Raw genomic sequence first — 21,832 nt, 5'->3', positions numbered from 1 at the left:
GGCAGTAGAAGGAGGCTGTGTACAACACTGGGTGTAACTTGAGCATGGAGGATCTCAAAGAACATTGCCACAGTGACACACTTCCTTCAGCAAGGCCATACTTCCCAATACTGCCACTTCCTATTGATTAAGGATTTGAACACTTGAGTCTATGGAGGCCAAACATATTCAAATAACCATATGGACTAACCATATCATTTCCCAAAATCACTGCTGTTCTGCCTTTTCTTTAGGATCTTTCATTCTTCCACTTCCTATTCTGGGAAGATGTCTTAGCCTTGAATAATTGAACCACAACTGAGTACTAATGTGAGACCTTAGATATCTTTTCCTCCCAGAAGCCAGCATCGCACCTTCTGGCACCATGTAAGATGGTTAGCAAGGAGAGATTTTTGTGGCCCTGTTTAGATTGGCTGTAACCAAAGTGAATGATGTTTTCGGCCTGTAGTCTCTCCCATGAGTTTTGATAGACAACCAAGATCTGTATCAATAGCCTGTATTCTTTACAGTATCTCTGATGCCTTCCTGATTAACGTTGAGAGATATCTGTTGTGGGGAGCTGCGGACTCCATTCCTGCCACCCAGCTCCCGGCTGCCTGGCTAGCTTATGCCCCGAAATAACAACACACAAATTGTATTCTTTTAAACACTGCTTGGCCCATTAGCTCTAGCCCTTATTGGCTAATTCTCATATCCTGATCAACCCATCTCTAATAATCTGTGTAGCACCAGTCTTACCAGGAAAGATTCGGCATGTCTGACCTGGCGGCTTGCTTCATCACGTCTGCCCCAGAGAAGAGCGGCATCACATCTGGCTCTGAGGGAGCTGCCCTGCATCTGAGCTCACTTCCTCTTTCTCCCAGCATTCTGTTCTGTTTACTCCACCCACCTATGTTCTAACCTATGAGGGCCAAGCAGTTTTTTTTTTATTAATTAACCAATGACCTTCCTCCATCAGATATCCTGTAGTTAGCCCAGATATTTTCATCTAATAAACCATATTTTTGGGGGAACATTATTGTCCACTTATGAATTGTCTTCTTATTTTCAAATTCTGCTAAAATATATACATATGTATATCTGCATGTAAATATGTATGTATTTTAACAATATATGTATGAAATGTATATATATATATAATATATTTAATATTAATCTAAAATACAAGAAGATATTTATGAAGTTTCTTCCTGTATCCTTACTTTTTACAACATCTCCCTCTGGGCTCTACTTCCCTGTTCCTCTATGCCTGACTTAAATCCTGAAAACCTATTTAACTGTCCTCTTTTCATGTTACCTGACTTGTACTATCTCTTCTGATGAACCTTTTCTTGAGTTGGAAGATTGTAAGTTTTCATATAACTATAGCATCTTATACCCTTCATTTTGTGTAGTCCTTCTAGCAACATCTCATTTTCCCATTCCCCATTCTTCTCCATGCTCGGACATTTCTGACCCCAGTGTTCCATTGATTATTATCATGTCACCTGTATGTTTTTACCCTCACTCCTGTAAGGCATCTGTACCAAATAGCCTATTTCCAGTGTCCTGAGATCCACATGTGCTACAGTTTAAACATAAAGAATAAAAGAACCAAAGACAGAAGATGTTGTGTTTATCTTTCTGGTCCTAGTATATTTTTAATAACTTCATCCAAATTTTATGGCTCTCTTTTCCTTCACTGTTGAGTAATATTCTGTTTTGTATGCATACTATGTTTTCTTTATATATTCTTAAGATGATATACAGCTTGACCAGTTTCATTTTCTACCTCTTTTTAATAGAGCCACAATGATAATGTCTGTAATAGCATATGGAGTCCTTCAGGTGTATGCCCAGGGTGGTACAGCTGGGTCATACAATCTATTTCTAGTTTTTCAGAAACCTTCAGACTGACTTCTACATTGACTTTACTAGTTGACACTGCCTCTGAAAAGAACATTTCCTAAAAATAGAATAACTGGATATTTCCTCTGAATCATGTATTTAAGGACATACCACTGAGAGGAAAGTACTTAGTGACAGAGTACTTGTCACCCCCACATAAGTCCTGCATCTAATTCTAAGGATCTCAAGGATTTATCAGCATACATGTTCTCAGAATTCACTAAGTCATAATGTAAAATAAATGGAAAAAGATTAAGAAAGTTGTTTCAGTTTGAGAATGTTCCATATTACATAATCATCCAAAAAAAGATATAAGTAAAATGTTTGAGAAAATTGCATATGCAATATTTTAGCTAAATGCTGCTTTTTCAATATAACACATTATAATATTATAAGAAAACTTACTGTGATACTGTTCCATCTTCCCAAATTATTTAAAAATACATTATTTAGAATGTTTAATATCGTAAACTTCATCAAACAAAAGTAAGATTAAAATGTTTTACATTTTTATGTATAAAAATTTTATTGTAGTTAACATGAACATAGCGTTATCTTCTAATTTCTGCTTCTGTGTCCATTTGACCATTAGACACATGTAAGTTTCAGGAAGTTTAGTCAGAAACTAAAGCTGTGAATTTGGCAGCAGTGTTCATTCTCTTTAGCTGTCAGGACAGTGAATGTGAGCACCATTTATCCCCAATGGATTAGCACTAAAATTACTTGAAATAACACTTGTGGCGTGCTTCATGCAATGGTTAGTACTAATGGCTGGTAACTGCTGTGGTTGCTATTATTGGATGCATTACACACTTTAGAAAAAAGTTAAGTATACTTTCCTGGACTATAGGATGAAATCTTATGTTCAGAATCCAATGCCTTCCCACACTTTCTTCCAAACAAATACATTTGGGGTTTCTTTGACAATTAAGAACTAGTTTGACTATTATAAATTATTATTGATCTATAATTTTTAATAATACATTATATTTTAAATGAGCTGTATAAATATAATATCTTAAACAAGAGTAGAAATATGCATAAAACAAAACTGACCTTAAATTTGTTTCAAAAAATCAAAGCCTATACCCATTTTATTTTTGGTCCTTGGACTTCCTACAGGGCAGGGAATCCTGATTGCTCTTAGGGCTGATGAGGGAAGGGGACTTGATTGGGGAGGGGGAGGGAAATGGAAGGCGGTGGCGGGGAGGAGGCAGAAATCTTTAATAAATAAATAAATTTAAATAAAAAAAGAAAAAAAGAAATAGACTAATTATGACCATTAACCATTTATAATCAACCCCCTTTAAAAGAAAACAAATGTTTATATACAATCATTTTCAGAATTTGTGTGTTGTTTTCTTCAAACTATTTCATGCTTATTTCTGAACTAAGTATTTTTAGGGCTCATGGAGACCGGTTGGGGCATCTTGTTCCATCAAGTCACATTAGCCTATAAAGAATTCACGGGTTCTCATCTTCTGTGGAAACAAAAGCAGAACCTATTTTCTAAAGTAACATAGCCTTGGACCCAAATTTTGAAGTCAAGATACCTTTATATATATATATATATATATATATATATATATATATATATATATATATATATATATATGTTTAGTTTAGCAGCCACTAGAATCAAAGAATTTCAGCTGTTAACTCATTAACAGTCTAAAAATCCAAAGAAAACCAAATAATACACATAATCCAGACTCTCTGTGTATTTTCATCTTACATGACATTTTTACTCTATTACTTTTTAATATTATTTTATCTTTATGCCTTTAATCTATGACTGTCTGTATTTTTTTCTTTCTCTCTCCTATCCCATCTACAATTATCTAACATTGTGACTCATTCAGAGTTCTTTTTGCCTGAATCTGTCTTATTGTGTGTTTGTAATCATTTTCTGATCAGAAGAGTTTTTTTTTTTTCTCTTTAATGCTGAACAGGTATGGCTAGGACTAATGTTGTGGCTTTGTTTTTTGGCTCTGCAAATTCCAACATGGCAGAGGTATGTTCACCACCTCTGTAAGCCATGCTCACCACCCCAGCTCCAGGGATATGTCAGTTCTATGCCACCATTAATCAACTTGTAACACTCTGTTCACAAACTCCATTTAAGTGCTCTGTAGCAGGTTCTACCCAAAGAGCCAGAGCTCTTCATTTCCTCATGCCAACAGTACAAACCAGGAAACCATTAAACCATTTCTCTCTGTCTTCTTCTTCTTCTTCTTCTTCTTCTTCTTCTTCTTCTTCTTCTTCTTCTTCTTCTTCTTCTTCTTCTTCTTCTTCTTCTTCTTCTTCTCCCTTCTTCTTCTTCTTTTCTTTTGTCTATTGATACAGGGTTTCTCTGTAGTTTTGGAGCCTATCCTGGACCTAGGCTGGCCTTGAACTCATAGAAATCTACCTGCTTCTGCCTCCTGAGTGCTGGGATTAAAGACATGTGTCATCACTGCCTGGCTATGAAAGCCATCTCTTAAAGAAGCCACCCTCTGTTTGGAGCCAGCAAATAGAACATTTAAAAAGAAGAGGAAGAAGAAGAAGAAGAAGAAGAAGAAGAAGAAGAAGAAGAAGAAGAAGAAGAAGAAGAAGAAGAAGAAGAAGAAGAAGAAGAAGAAGAAGGAAGAAGAAGAAGAAGGAAGAAGAAGAAGAAGAAGGAAGAAGAAGAAGAAGAAGAAGAAGAAGAAGAAGAAGAAGAAGAAGAAGAAGAAGAAGAAGAAGAAGAATATGTGCCTACCAAGAAGATCCAATTGACTCCCTTTTTGTGTGTGTGTCTAGAAACCTTTTTTTTTAAAAGAGCTCTTGGGCTTTATATAGATGTATATTGCCAAATGATGGGTGCCTTTATGCAATTGGAGACTGTATTTTTGTTTTTAGACACCCAGACCTAAATAATCACACAAGCCTATATAAATTACAACACTGTTTGGCCAACAGCTCAGGCATATTCCTAGCTAGCTCTTGTATATTAAATTAACCTATTTCAGAAATAACAGAATGGGATAAAATGTATAGTCGGCACTATCTGTTTTGTTACATTAATAAAATATGAGTATTCACTCAATAGATATATAATTACATAATTAAGACATGTGTAATTTGTATGTCAATGAAAATTATTCACTGTCTTTATCATATATTCAGCATTGGACAGATATTCAATGTATACAGGAAATGAAAGACAAGAGTTACAAAAGCCAAGTCACAGGATTAGTGTAATCCACGTAAAGACAAAAGATCAGTCAGAAGAGAAAACCAGATTCACGTAGGGCACTCTTTCAGAGATCGTATTTTAGCAGGAAGCCTTCTCAGCTGTAAAGAACAACACTGACCTGTCACACATGCTGGACCTCAAATCATCATGCTTCCTTTATTTGAATATTTTTTTATTTATTTTTTTTTATTTTTTATTCTTTTTTTAATTAAAATTTCCACCTGCTCCCCGTTTCCCATTTCCCTCCCCTCCTCCCAAATATTGCCCCCTCCCCCCCTCCCCTCCCCCTATCCCCACTCCTCTTCTCCTCCCCCCACACCATTCCCCCTCCCTCTCCATACTGAAGAGCAGTCCAAATTCTCTGCCCTGCGGGAAGACGAAGGTCTTCTATCTACGTCCAGGAAGGTGAGCGTCTAAACAGGCTAAGCTCCCACAAAGCCAGTTCATGTATTAGGATCGAAACCTAGTGCCATTGTCCTTGGCTTCTCATCTGCCTTCATTGTCCACCATGCTCAGAGAGTCCAGAATCAACCCATGCTTATTCAGTCCCAGACCAGCTGGCCTTGGTGGGCTCCCAATAAATCAGTTCCACTGTCACAGTGGGTGGGTGCATCCCTCGTGGTCCTGATTTCCTTGCTCATGTTCTCCCTCCTTCTGCTCCTCATTTGGACCTTAAGAGCTCAGACCATTGCTATCCTGGGGCGGACTGTCCCGGTAGAGAGCACAAATGCCCCTCCCCCAGCTCCTGCTGCAGGGCTTTCTTTCCTACACACCCGCCCCCACCCCCACCCCCAAGCCTGCCTTGTCTTTAAGGTCCTTAGCTGTGGAACAGTTTCCTGCCATTTCACTAAGGCTACCAGCCCAGATCAGTGAGTGCCTGACTAGAGGGCAGGCCTCAAGGTCCCCGCCAGGGAAAGCGGCCCCGCTGCTGGGACTGCAGTCTCTGCTGTGATCTCCTGGACCTGCTCTGCCTGCGCCCTACTTCCCTTAGTCCCTGGCTCATTGGGGCATCCAGGAGTTCCTTTATTTGAATATTAACTGACACATTGAATAATATTTTTCATAGCTTTGTTTTTCATTCACTGGAAGGCCTGGGGACTGATTGCCAGTTATACATAATCATCACAACTGCAGATGTGAAATTTCTACATTTATCTACATATTTGTGTATGTAAACAATGTGTGTTGTATTAAATTTGTGTACACACACCTAAGTCTGCATATAAAAACTGTATAATATTTAAACATATAATTAGAAACATATATATATATATATATATATATACACACACACAGTTTGTTTTTGCAGTTACAAATAAGTTAAGAACAAAATATATTCATCTGGATATCTAGTGAGCTCTGTAGTAATTTGTTCATTAGTTTACTTAACATGAATCAGTCTTTTTAAATCTTATTTAAATTAGTCAACTATTTGAAGTGAATAGGTAATGTAGTTTAAAATATATGCATCCTTTCATGATGAAGGATTAAAATTAATTAAAATGTTATTAATAATAATTTAAAAAGTGTAAGCTCAAATGGAAATGGCCTATAGACTTTCAGTGAGGCCAAGAACTGCTCTCCAGTCTGAGTCCTCATAGGAACAGTGTGGAAGTCACAACTGTCATTTTGAGCAAGGATATTAGAGTGAAGACCAGGGTTCTTGCCATCATTATGAAATATGACCTGTTTCAAAGATGTGGCATGTATCTGTTTCTGAATATTTATGTCAAAACTAAATATATTTATAGTATTAAAATATAGACAAAGAAACATAAAATATTTTATATCAATGAGATATGTAATATTAAAAGTTAATTATAATTCTATTTTCTCTGAGTTAAAATACTTTTTGTCATCTATTTTAAGGAATACAAATTGATACATTCATTTTTATTTACAAAGCGAAGTGGTTACAATATTGAACACAATTTTATCTTCTTCTTCTTTCACAGTGAGTCTTGTCTGCCTTTGAGAATATACTGGAACACCCTAAGTCTGCTCTTAGAGCCCATTTCCAATGCATAGTCGACTATGTTGCCCTGATTCTCCTCTTTTCTATTTGTGCTTTTACCTGCACTTCCTGCTTACCCCCTTCCCAGTGCCAGTGTAAAGTCTGTAAATTACTACAGTTTGAACCCTTCACCTCTGCTTCCTCATTCCTCCATTCCCAGTGGTTGTGTAAGGTCAGCAAGTAATGACAGTTTCAACCATTCATCTGCACTTTCTGCTTCTCTTCTTCCCCATGCCTATATGAGGTCTGTAGCTACTGGAGGTTTGCATCCTTCATCTCCATGTCCTGCTTTCTTCAGTCTTCAGTAATCTCTAGGTTTTTCTCATTGTACTTAGATTCTACATGGAAGTGAGGTCATATGACAATTTGTGTGGTTGATTTATTTTATGAGTATAATGCTCTCCAGATTCACCTATATAGTGAATTAGAACATCAAAAAAATACTAACACATTGATATTTTAATTAATTTATTCACACCTTACTAACATATGGACTTTAATGCTAATGTTGCTCATAGGTAGAGTTGCTTGTAGATAGGGTCATCCTGGTGCTGACTATAAACTTTAGGCTCATGATTCCTGGTGTGAACCATTTCCTGCTACTCCACAAGTAGCAGAATTGGATTTGAAATCAATCAGTATCTTGTAGAAACACCTGTGTTTAACTACTATAATATGGACAAACAAATGTTAAGCCTGGACTGCGGCACTCACTGTCATCATTAGTGGTTGGGACAGGAAATACTGTTGTTAAGTTAATCCTTCAAAGAAAACTTTCTTTTTATTCATGCATTCAGAAATCTGCATGTCTGGATTATCTGTAAATCATATTGGGTATAGTGCTGAAATGGCTATGAAAACCCGATTCAAAATAGGAGAAAAAAATGAATGCAAACAAAAAAGCAAAAACAATTAAGTTCATTTGAGAATCTGGATTCCTGTCTACTCTGGGAGTAGACCATACTAAATGTCCAGACTGTATTTCATTTATCCACAGAAAAATTCCTCAATCTGTGATTGGCACACTTCTTAGAACATTTTGGTGTATTATCTACTGTCCTGCAAACCCCTAAAAGGCAATGAGCATATAAAATTGTCTCCAGGATACTCCCCCTGCATCAACATTTTGATGTACTTACTATTCCCCATCTACACTTGAAAGAAGTGAGGATGCATTCATGCTCAGTGAGAGCTTGTATTCGGGGCAGTTTGTTCCTGGGATAAATACAGTGAAGTCTTTACGTGAAAGTGTACAGTTTTAAGGTAAATATGTCTTAGGCATATTGCCAGATGTCATGACAGTTTATATATATATATTTTTTTAAATAGAAATATTCCTTTCTTTCTAGGAGCAATTTTTGATGAATCTGCTAAAAAAGATGATGAGGTATTCCGCACAGCAGTTGGTGACCTCAATCAGAATGAGGAAATTCTTCAGACTGAGAAAATCACATTTTCAGTGACATTTGTTGATGGAAACAACCCTTTCCAAGCTGTTCAAGAAGGTAAGGCCATCAGTGATCTACTATCTATTTTAATTATATTATTTTATTGTTCAGTTACATGAAAATAGATTAATAAACAGCAGTTCATTGTAGGCATCATTCTGTGTGGTTTTACTAATTAGATACCTTTCTCTGGGAGTGCTTATTATGTAAGCATTTTATCTTATATTCAACTTTTGAAGGCACATCTATGAAAAAGTTATTATGTGAATTGAAATATGATATAAAAGAGCACATACATTTTACAGTCAAGAACTTTACAGCATTGTTATGACATCAATAGAATGGAACATTCCAGTAAAATATGACTGTCTACCAGAATTTTTGCTTTGGATTTCTCTGATTACTGCTGACTTGAGTGTTGTTACAACTTGCAATGACGTTTCAGGTGTACACATGAAAAATGCATTGCTGCAAGGAAAACCTAGAGACACTATCCACAAATCAGCAGTGTCACATACACTGTGTTCCTAAAGTTCTGAATCTGGCTGTACTGTTTTATTTTCTACAAGTTACCAAACCTAAACTTAGTATCTTCCTTCATGATTTTCATGGTATTGAAATTATAGTTCCCATGCACAAGCATAGTCTGTATTGCTAGTTCTTATATTAATGGATTTCTCTGAGTCTGATAATCTAATTAAGTGCTAATTCCCTTCTTTGGTAAAGTACTTATAGTTGGGGAATTATTTCTTTATTTCTAATGCTATAGGTTATTTTTGTGTTTCTCCCCATATCTCAATGCCGAAACACAATTCTGGTCATGATGACATTAAGAGGTGAATGATCTGGAAGATGCTGAAGGCATGGGAATCTGCCTTCATATAGGGTTAGTGCTCTTGAAAAGGAGGTAGAGTATGCATGCTGTTCCTTTGCCTTCTGAGGATACAACAAGGACACTTTCTGTAGAATGAAAAACCAGCACTCAGTAGGCAGAGTCTGTTAGCCCCACAAACTTGGGCTTCCAACATTCAGAAATGTGAGCAGCAAGTTTTCATTTACTGTAAGTTACTAATTGAAAGATGTTTTCTTATAGTTACAGAGAGTAAAAAATTGGTCTGTTTTATGCTTTTTGTGACTGTACTTTAAGGATAATGAAGGGCAGAGTAATATAGTCAAATGACTTGGTTTTATGAAACATTTAAATCAAATTTGAGAGAAGAAACAACAATCATCAAATTGGAAATAGTAAATTGGGTTGACAGTAAACAGTATCAAAAGACTGACATTGAGCAGATGAGAAAATAACCTCAAATGTTTGGAACATGCACCCCTTTTATCTATTATTGTAACTTTTTGGAGTTTGGATTGTCTGAGAGAGGACTCATGTGCATTCATTTACTTTGTTCATAGACTGAATTTTGTATCTGTGCTCTAAAAAATATTGTTTATTGCTGATTGGGTAGTATAAACAGACTCATATTCAGAATAAAGAATCATTTTCACAGAAAACTGAAAATGTTTAATGATGATAAAATAGATTTGGATTTCTAGTAACTGCATATTGATTCAAGACCAAATTAAAAATGCGTCCAAATATTTCACATTAAAATCATTGTTATACTATGACTTAAAGTTCAAATAGTGTGTATGCTAAAAAATCTTTATGTAAGCATTTATAAGATGTCTAATATTAGAATTATTAAAGGAGTTTGAAAAGCAATGTGGAATTTTAAGAAGATATTTGATAATTTACAGAGTGTATGTTCTCTAACAATTATGTTCTCAGTGAATGCTTCAAGTCTTCTTTTGACACCTAGTGCTTTCATGACCACGATGGGAGCAGGATACAAAGAGGTCTGATTGATTTTGTCTTCCACCTCTGTATGTGTCAATCTTAACTTCTCTCCAAACCAATCTAAAAAATGCAATTATACACTAATGGCTTTTAAATGTCTCCCTTCATTTAAAACGTAGATTGGAGAAAATTATAATGTTTGAATAAATTCTCTCATACCATTTTTACAGACTACATTAAAAACAGTGTGCTTTTTTTTTTAAAATACTGCAATGTTATTCTTTTAGACTTTGCTTTGTGAATCCATCCTGCTGGTAGATAAGTTCTAGAAACAAAAATGTCTCTCAACAGAACTGTAGGAACTTGGAAGAAGTTGTGGCGCTGAAAGGAGATTGGGAAGGAAAATAAGATGACCAGATGGAGTCCAGTAGATATCTGACAAGCAGGCTGAAGGAGCTTGACAGATTGCCTGGATAGTGTTTGACACTAACAAGATGCTCTGGTTCAGTTATGTTCATGGGCTGTGCTAATGGTGAGCCTGAAATAAGTTACAGCTTTAGAGAAGCTCTGTGTCACTCTTTGATATCTAGAAGATTTATGGAGAGATTTTTGTTTGTTTGTTTTGTTTCTGAGATAGGGTTTCATAGTGTAGCTCATACCAGACGGGCCTGGAACTCGCAGAGATCTCCTGCTTCTGCCTCCCAAGTGCTGGGATTAAAGGTGTAAACCACAATTCTCTGGCTGGATTTGGATTTATTTTATTAGTAAAAATAATAATTTGCAATGATACCATAAGAAAATGGTTCAAAACCATCTCATAGGAGCTGTTCAGGCTTCATGAGAAGAAACATTTAAAAGTATCCTTACATTAAAGAGTATCAAGAAATTTAGAAGAAACATGTCATCAGAGATGGCTACTTTTAATGATTAACTATTCATAGCTATACTTTTACAATCTATTAAAAAAAGAATTCAATAATATCAATTTATTATTTGAAAAACTTCAATGATATTATTCTTATTATTTACACACAATTTCTAACGATCTTGTATAACTTACACAAAATTTGCAGCTTAGACACTTTTCTGTTATATGTGCATTTATTTTATTGTCAAAGTACAATATTTAAAAATATAGCATCATCAAGAAAGTGGAAATTTGTTTAATAATAAAAGAAGAGAGAAATCTAATAGAAAAAATTATCACTCAAAAGATAAATCATATTTCATAGCTTATATTAAATCATTTAAAATTATATTTAACTAAACATATTAAGACCGGAGTTTGAAGCTGGGAATGTTAAAGTACTAATCCACCATGCATAGAGCCAAGAGTTCAATTTTCAGACTCACTGAAAGATATTTTGAAGAGTCAGTTTTTAAAATGTGATATTTCTATTGCCAACAATTAATCATGAGAAGCATGTATCAGTGAACTGTTTGGTTCTTGAGATAATACTAATGATTGATGTCATTCTGCACCTTCTGGTATAGGACCTTGAGTATAATCATTGATTGTATCGTAAATTTCTACAAATCCATATACCTATTAAAAAGAGTGTTTACATTACATTCTTTGATGAGCAATGGTAGTTTTGAATATATTTCTCAGATTATAACTATAATATTAATTCAAACATCTAAGTGAATAACAGAGACAAAAATCTATTGTTATAAAAATAATCTAGAAAGAAATTTCTTTCAGCAAATTATTTTTCTTTACTTATTAGTCTATTTTGTAAAAATCAATATTAAATTCATATAATAAATTGTTCAGCAATAACCAAAAACAATTAGTTTTCATGCCTTAACAGAACCTTTCTTTGCTTTTTTGTTTTTGATTTCTTTTTTTGTAAAATATTTTGATAACAAGGGGACAGGATTTGCTCCTTTCCAGATGGCACGTAAGAGAAAATAGTTGCACCATATCTTTCTAAAAATCCAGTTGCTATATGTAAGTGGAAATATGAGTCACTTTGAAATGTTGAATGTGGAGGCAAAGCTACTCAGAACCAGAGAGGTGAAGCAATTATTTTAATTCTTTTATAGTACATGCAGATATGAATAATGAAGAAGCAAACAAGAACTTAAGACAAGTGGTATAAGTTTTAGTTACTTCAATAAATCCAACTGTGCACACATATACACACTTGTGTACATGTATATATGTGTATATATATATATTGAAATATTAAAATTTGTCTAAGATTTCAAAAATACTGTAAAGAATGGAAAGACTGGATATGTTTTTGCTTTGGTATATATTTCATGTGAATTATTAATACTCATTAGATTGGATAGTGAGAAAATTCCAGTCTAGAAGATAAACATACTTATGCTATATAAATAAATAATATTCTTTCACACTTGGAATTCCTCATCTGTTAATAATAAAAACTTCAGAACATGCATGGTGTATCTTAAAGGCCCTCTGACCCTGTGTTTTTTATGGCTGCATAACATATTCATGGTGTTTAATTTATCCTTTGAAAAGGCTTTCCATTTCTGAAATGTCTTCTAGATTTTCTGTAATTGATTTTAAAATAAACCTGCCACCTCATCAACCGAGGCAGCAGAGTACAGAGAGCTTGTCACCATCACCATGTTAAAGAGATCCTGAGTAAATTGGGAGCATGGGGACCTTGGGGGAGGGCTGAAGGGGAGGGGAGAGACAGAGAAGGGAGCAGAGAGAAATGTAGAGCTCAATAAAAATCAATTTAAAAAGGAAAAACTAAAAGAAAATAAAGAGATCTCTGTTGTTAGACTTTAACAAAAGGATTATGGCTCAATTTTCTGTTTTGTTTTCATTTACAGTTTGTTTCCTCTATGTATCAAACCACAGACATTTCCAGTTTTGTTTCCCTCTGGACAAAAGACATGAGAAATAAACTTAATTGTGGAAAGACTCATTTTATGATGATTTTATAAGGATTTAGGCTTATCATGTTTGGGAAGGCAAGGCTTTAGGCGTAGCCTTTTTTTAGGTAGTGGAAGATAGTGCTGAAGCAGCTTTACAAGACCGCAGGGTGTACCTGGACCCAAGGCTGGGCTGCTGATTTTCAAAGGCCACAGAATGTACTTACTTCTTCAGGTAGGTCTCATCACCTGAGAGGTCACATAGCTAGAATATGAAGTCAAGAAGTGTTTGAACATAGTCTGGGGGTGATATTCTAGATAAAACCTTTACAACATAGAAATGTCTTACGTGGGATGGGGGAGGGGAGCAGGGGGAGGGGGCAATATGTGGGAGGAGGGGGAGGGAAATGGGAAACGGGGAGCAGTTGGAAATTTTAATTAAAAAAGAATAAAAAAAAAAGAAATGTCTTACGTGAAATACACTGGCAACTATACTGAAAGCAATAGCAGCTAATCATATTACTTCTTGACAGACACTGACATACTATTGCCCATGAAATGTGAAAGTTTGTAAGAAAATAAGAGTAAGAAGAATGTACTAGTCAGAGTACTCACTGGACACTGCATGTAAAAACCTGACCGAGATGGTTCTTTTCTGAAAGTGTTCTGGAAAGGTGAATCTCTGTGCACTGATATTCAATAGCAAAATTCTGCTAAAGACTTTTCAAATAATTACTCTTTTCTAAAAGGGATTAAAAATCTGAGTAGTATAAGCTATATAATGGCAGAACTGTACTGTAGTCAGAATAAAGCTATTCTTAAAAAATATAGAACTACCATGATTATATTTCTTTCTGAACTATTGCAAACCACTATGAAGTATATTATTATTATTATAAACAACACCAAGTTCATGGAAATATTTAGTGTTTCTATATATAAATCAATCTCTCTATTGTAAGAATTGGATAAAAATTCAAGTAGGAATTTAAGATATAAATGGCTTCATTAAAAAGTTCATGGAATTTTGCTCATTTCCAATTGGATGGGCCTCATGAATCTTCCAAATTGAAGTTATTAGAAGCATATGCAGAAAACTTATAAACCAAAAAGTGATTGCCTTTCTAGTTAATGACATCAGCCTGATTGTTGTAAAATCATGGCAGCAATGTACCATTTTGTTGAATTATTTCTTCCTCGGGAGACTTAGGTAAATACCATATATGGAACCAAAACCAAACAAAGAAAGGACATCCCAACCAATTCAGTTTAGTGAACAGATGAGAACCGTCCCATTAGCTACAGGAGAATGAGTTGGGGGAGCCATACAGGAGCATGGCTGGCTCAGAGGCAGCTGTATCCCTGAAAAGCTCACCTTGGCATGACTAGAATCTCATGATGTCTTCATGCCTAGAGCTCCCTGGTCAGCCTTACAGGAAGCTTGGCTGATTAAAGACTGTCGAGTCCTAAGCAGCTTTCATTGCTTTTTATAAAAGTGGAAAGAAGTCTTGTGAAACACGTCCTTTGATGGTCTTAAGATTTTCCAATCTGATAGTTCTGGGCTCAAGAACAGAACTTGAAGAACCTGTGCTAGTTCATCTCATTTATTCCTGTGTTCATTTTCCCATTCATTCATTCATCTTTCCTTACTGCATGGCAGGGAGTTGTGCTTAGACTTCCAATTTTGAGCATCAGGGTAAAGCGTAAGTCTCACTTATCTAGATGGGTGAAGTGAAGTAAGAAGCAAATGAGGCCTTAACTGTCTTATCAAAACAGGTCCCTTAGCAACTGCATTTTCTATGTTTTTCTTCTTATACTCAGATATTTAGTAGAAGATAAACTGAAATCTTCTACATTTCATTCACCACTTTTTCTTCCTATCAGCCACATTGAAAAGACTGGTCCACAAAGTCATAAATACACATGTTCCATGGGATACCAATACACTTTGTCAATGAAGCAACAAATTATAGTTGTTTTACTGCTGACAGAATCATCATCCATATAAATTTTTTAAAGAACTTCAGGCTAGCTTTTTCCATAAAAGAAGGGCCCATAAAAGGGTGCAAAAAGTTCAGTCACATTCTCTCCAATTCCACACATTGAACCACTGTAAGATTAGACTAGCTTCAGACATTGAGGAGACAATGTGTGATTCAGTGTTCTTAAAACTTACAGAAAGAAACTGCAGGCTTTTAAAATATAGAACGACATCTTCTTGGGGATATAACTTGAGCATTAACTGTATTAATAATAAAAGAAAAATAATGATATATCTTTAGATTTTCTGTGCAGAAAAGTAATTTTGCTTAAGGAATCATGTCTTTTATTTTTAACAAAACATTACTATAAATATGTATAGTGTGATTTATGGTTTTTTGTAGCAATGTTATTTTAAATAATGAAAAGCTATGAACAACTTCAATAGCCCCCAAATGTGAACCCATGCACTCTGTAATGCATCCTGGAGCTGAGAGTTAGTAATATGAAGAAAAATATTAATAGAGATAGCAGATGATTCTCCATATTATTCCCTAATTGCAAGACTGCCCATTGTCTCCTCTAATATACTCTTAGAGTAACAGGTCTCCAATAATGTAAACAGATTGAAATGCATATTTTCACAGGCTCCTCTATCATAGCTTTGAAGATACATTCTTTGACGCCTTTTCCCTTACTAACTACAACTTGAGCCATGTACAGTTTCGATAATAAGCTACAAGCTTTGCATTATGAGCCACTCTGAATTTTGTGTGTTGGAGCAGCATCTCTTAGCAGACTGGTTGGTTTAGCAGAAGCTTATATGTCTGCTTTCATTCTTCCTGGAGTGTTCTTTTCCCTGCCAGTTTGCTCATAACTGTAGCATACTGCTTCTCTTACCAATCTGCGAGTACACACTGAGTATAGACTTTCGGCTACATAATTCAGTTCCCAATCGAACTTGTATGATACTCACTTGGGGAAAGATTAATATTCATGACTTAAAGGAACCCTGAGTTTGGATTTATTAGATTAAAAACCACATTTTTATTCACAACCAGTGTAGTCCATTGGGGGTCATAAATACAGTTTTAAGTCATGCTGAGAAACTAAAGATAATTTTTCTTTCATGTTATTATCTGTAATAATGATATCCAAGTTGATAGAAAATGAGTTAGTTACTTAATTTAAGAACAAAGAATAACCTGATTCTTAGCTTTTCTTACTTTAAATATTAAATGTGTTCTTATCAATTAATAATTGATTTTGTGGGGCCAGCACTATGTATAGCTTTTGTACTTATAAATAGTTTTACTGAATTCTCACAAAAGTATTCACTTGGAACATTTTCTTCAAAGCAATATAGGAAAGGACACTTGTGCTATAAGAAATTACTTATAGGTGAAAGCAGGAACAAATTAGCAGCCCCTTCAGAGCATCTGTGAGGTTTTACCTTTGCAGTAATTGCTCTCTACAATGCTGTGTTACTGAGCAGTTGCCCTGAAGATTTTGCTGGCTAACTTCATCTTTCTACTGTCTTCTTCCTGGCTTTTGGGTGAACTTCTTCCTTTAACTCTCAGTGTGCAGCCCATTGAAACTGCAGCTGACTATCTTTTAAGCACTCGGTTTCTTATATCATGTCATAAACACTGATATAGTCTACATTTGTTTTACCATATAAGGTTCAAATTTGATATTCATTTACCTTGGTTGGAAAACATAGACATTATGTTCACGGACCATAAAATTAGATATTTCTCTATGTTTCTTAAATACTCAAAAGAAAGTTTCACTGGATCTAAATATAATGAATCACTCCGAGCCTCAGTAATTTCATGTGTAAGATGGGGATAAATATACTCAATGTTGTATTTGTGCTTATTGTATAATAATTACGAGAGGTGGTAATTATGACAAGAATGCTCTTTTACTCTTATGAATGTATCTTAATAAGAATGAACTAATAAATGATTTGCCAAATTATATCATAGTCTCCAATTAAGAAAATGAATTGAATCTGTATAAAAATGGATATTAATAACACTGATCACAGTTTGAAATATTAATTTTATCTTTGGTTATCAACATGAAAATAAGCTGTTTTGAAGAGAAGTTCTGTCTTTTCTTTGTGTTTTTTTTTTGGTAAGTTTTTTGTTCATTTTGCATATCAATTACAGTTCAACCTTCCATCCTCCTGCTCATCCACCAGTCTTCCCTCAGAACCCACCCCCCATCCACTTTTCAGAAAGAGGAAGGCCTCCCATGGGGAGTCAACAAAACCTGTCACATCAAGTTGCAGCAGGATCCAACCCCTCCACTCTGGATCAAGACTGAGCAAGGCATCTACCACAGAATGAATGTATTCCAAAAAGCCCATTCATGCACTAGGAATAAACTATGGTCCCTCTGCCAGGGGCCCCCAAACAGACCAAGCTCTACAACTGCTGCACACATGCATATTGTCTAGGTCCTTCAGTCTCATGCAGCCTCCCCAGCTCTTGTCTAGATAGAGTAGTCCCTGAGGTCCCATGAACTGGGGTCAGCCATCTCTGTGGAATTTCCCATCATGATTTTGACCCCCTTTGCTCATATAGTCCCTCCTGCATTTCTTTGACAAGATGCTCTGAGCTTGACATGGAGCTTCACTGGATGACTCCTATCTTAAATATTGTCTATTGCTAGTGTTTGCCCCACAGAGGGTTCTGAAACTACTTAATCATCAGTGCTTTTCAGGTGGAATGCTACAGCTGGATTATTTTTTTCCTTTATTTATTTATTTATTTGTTTGTTTTTCGAGACAGGGTTTCTTTGTAGCTTTGGTGCCCGTCCCGGAACTAGCTCTTGTAGACCAGGCTGGCCTCGAACTCCCAGAGATCTGCCTGCCTCTGCCTCCCGAGTGCTAGGATTAAAGGCGTGCGCCACCACAGTTTCTCTCCCACCTCCTTCTACTCCCCACATACCTTCCCTCCATCTACCCCATCACCCATCCACTCCTCAGAGAGAGTAAGGAGTAAGGCCTCCCATAGGGAATAAGCAAAGTCTGGCATATCAGGTTGAGGCAGGGCCAAATCCCTCCCCCTTATATCAAGACTGAGCATGACATCCACCCACAGAGTAAAAACCAGTAGATAAATCCTGGTCCCACTGCCAGTGGCCCCACAAATTGCCCAAGCCACAAAACTGTCATCCACTTTCAGAGGACATCATTCGGTCCTATGCAGGTTCCCCAGTTGTCAGTCCGGAGTCAGTTAGCTCCCACTAGCTCAGGTCAACTGTGGGTTTCCCTATCATGATCTTGACCCGCTTGCTCATATAATCCCCCTTCCCTCTTTTTGACTGGACTCTGGGAGCTCAGCACAGGGCTTATGCATGGATCTATGCATTCTGCAGCTGGAATCTTGTTGCTCTTACTGTAAAAACATCACAGAAGATGATTTTGCCTCCCCCCTCGTTTTCAGTGTTAGTTCTCCTAATAAGCACAGGAAGATGAAAATTATATTTGTAGTGTAATTTATTTGACAAATAATAGTGATGTCGCAACATGTGTACTTAGGGTCTGGTAGATTTAAAATACCTTGTTACCAATTCTGGGAAGCAGAGAATGCCCATAGAGACCAAATTAAAGCTTTCTGATGATTTGTGTGGGTTTAATACAATCAGTGAAGTAAATAAGGCGCTGAGTCATAGCTAAGTGGGATTCAGCTGTAGAGATGCAGAGTGTAGAAGAATGATGTGCATGAAGGTCAAACAGAGAATGGATTCAAGGAAGGCTTTATGCTTGCTGAGATGTCTCATCGCTGGTGTTTGAGCTTGTTTCTGACATGATTGTTTAAAAGGTTATCTTCTGGGACTTAGCACATTTTCATTCTGGCTTTTCATAGGGGAGTAATAACTCTTAAACTTCATCACTGGTTCCTTTGAATTTTCAGGACTAATCTTTTTTAATAACATGATATGATGTAATTTTCTGGGGAACTCTCATTTCAAAAAGTATTTGTTTGGGAAGGATTAGCTTGTAGATGTGAAGATTGGTAAACTTGCTTCTTAAACTTATTTTCAAAAGTAAAATCCTAAAATATATGTTACACATGAGGAATATATTCTAAAATTAAAAAAGGTATCTGTTTCACAATGCATGGTGGGGAAGGGTAACTTTATATCAATGTAACTATTATGCAAATAAAGTAAAAACCAATCCAAATACAGAGGCTTTTTAAAGTTTTATTTTTATTTGAAAAAGATTCTGTATTTTTTATTTCATATAACACCCAGATTACTTAGATTGTTATCATTGTGACAAGGGACCTGAAAAATACAACTGAAAGATGAAATGTTCATGTAGATTCATGGTACTAGAAGCTTTACCTCATTCACAGTCATCCAGCCTGATTGCTTATGAAACTGAGGAAAGTTGGAATCCAGGATAGAAGCAGCAGGAGAAAACACATTGAGATAAATACTATTGATTGTTATATCAATTAGACCCCTGTATTTTGTGGCTAATAACAATATACTTCTTCATATTAGGCCCCAGATCCTAAAACTTTTAGCACGTAATATTACTGCTGGGACATTATAAAACCTTCATGGATTAGTAAAATAGTGACATGCAAGTCCACCAGTTAGTTACCTTTGAACAACCATATTTCTGAAAATTACTGAACTGGGAACTGAGCCTAAGACACAGGAGCTTTTGGGGGAACACTTCATTTGCAAACTATTCCAATCAATAATAAAATATTTGCTATATAAAACTGAGCAATTTGAGGGGCTCCTCTGTACCTCTCTACTTATTCACATTATGAAAACCAAGCAAGGCACAGCAGGCTTGGGCAAGACTCTGTACATCAGTTAATGGAAAGTTGTGAGGAGCTGTTTTTCTACACATCCTAGACCAAAAGCTGACACACTAGGCCTTCCTACTACATCCTACTCAAGTCTACTTCTTTCTATTATTGCTTTAATAAGCTCTGGAGGAGTTTACTATTAGTGTCATCTTTTATCTTCAGTTTTTAATTTTTGTGGTTTTGCCCAGGTGAAGGGACTTCTTATTCACTATGCATTATGTTTTTATGCATGCATGCTTTGTCAAAACAAGAAAGCATATACTTCCTAGTATCCTGTATATATTTATAATATGTGTGCATATGTGCTTGAGTGTTTTCTGAGTATATATAAAAATATGACCGCCAAGTACTTTTCTTAGTAGACCTTAAACTATCAATTTAAACCTTTAAAGACAAAATATAAAACTTTATTTATGGTGCCTGCCAAATTTAAAAAACGACAAGTCTTATGTCAAGGCCACACCATCTACCTCACTCAAAATTCATCTATATGTATATACATTGAGTGACTGAGTCTCTAACTTATTTCATCTTTCTTGAAAATGACTTAAGCTTAAATATTGAAAGTGAGGGCAACTGGTAGAAAATAAGGAATTGCTAGGAAGTTGAATTTTTCATTGTTTCTGTAGTTGTAATGTACTTTTTAAAACAATGATTACAAGCAATTTAAGTTTACAAACATTATTTGAACAAATTTCGCCTAAACATCTAAGGACTATCTACCCACACAGAAGAAATGGACTAAAAGAACTAAGTTAATATTTTCTTTTAGTGGTAAATGGTGTTATAAATTAAACCAAGTATGCTTTGACTGAAACATATAGGTGATATACATGTATGGTAGAAAAAGAATACTTACTTGGATAGGAAGGTGACAGAAAATTTAAAAATACCATTTAAGACAAGTTCATGTTGCTTAGAAGCCTTCATTAAAAGGGCATCATTTCAGTTTGTTGCATATGAAAATATATGCATGGTGTAGTCTTCATTATTTGAAAAACTAGATCATCTTTGGAAGTCATAAAGTGTTTTCTATTTTTTTAAGTGGTAAAATTTACCAATTCATCGTTCAGTTGCTTACCATTGCTTATGAATTACTCACCTCCAGTATTCCCAACTTCCTTTGTAAGTTGTCTGATAAAAATGAAAGCCTAATAATCCTGCCTCTGGAGCAAAATGTCTTGATTACTGTATCTATTTAGATTTTAAAACCACTCTTTTTAATTTTAAGCATAGTGTTGAAAATATTTGTTTTTTATGTAAATCTTTATCTTCCCAAGAAAAAGAAACAAACATAAAACAAATTAGAGAATGAATTTTACTCAGATTTTCTCATCGTGTAATGCAGAGCACTTCATATAAAACTATTAATGTTTTAATAATTAATAATATGGATGCCTAGAAAAGGAATCTCATCTTGTGACATTTTATGTGCAGTCTTGCTGTGCAGGCTGACAAAGAGCCTCGTAGGGAAGACCAAATGATGTGAAACAACATTCACCTCATAATGGTTGGTGACAGCTCATTCGTTATTAGAAGGGACCTTTTTCACTACCTTTTTTATTCTTTTCCCCCTTGTTTTCTTGGTGCCCTTCATTTTCTTTGGCTCCTACAGACTCTCTGCCTCTTTTTCTGTAAGTCTCCTTTAGCCATGAGAAGAAAAATATAATGAAGGTATTCCATTTAGGTCTGATTGTTCCAAGGTATCACACTCTCTGCATAACGTCTGGCTATGGATATTTGTATTTCTTTCCATTTTCTGCAAGAGAAACCTTTGACAATGATGGC

General features: G+C 35.5%; 1 protein-coding gene across 3 annotated transcripts in view; it reads left to right on the top strand.

Moving 5' to 3' along the window:
* Grid2 (glutamate ionotropic receptor delta type subunit 2) overlaps positions 1-21,832 on the top strand; it is a 1,426,614-nt gene that overhangs the window by 246,136 nt on the left and 1,158,646 nt on the right. For all 3 annotated transcript variants that reach the window (XM_057772140.1, XM_057772147.1, XM_057772131.1), the window contains exon 2: positions 8,468-8,623. In XM_057772140.1, the coding sequence (XP_057628123.1) occupies positions 8,468-8,623 (156 nt within the window). The remainder of the gene's footprint in view (positions 1-8,467; positions 8,624-21,832) is intronic.

Source organism: Chionomys nivalis, chromosome 1, assembly GCF_950005125.1.
Source record: "Chionomys nivalis chromosome 1, mChiNiv1.1, whole genome shotgun sequence".
Taxonomy (NCBI): Eukaryota; Metazoa; Chordata; class Mammalia; order Rodentia; family Cricetidae; genus Chionomys; species Chionomys nivalis.
This window is presented reverse-complemented; position numbering and strand designations above follow the sequence as displayed.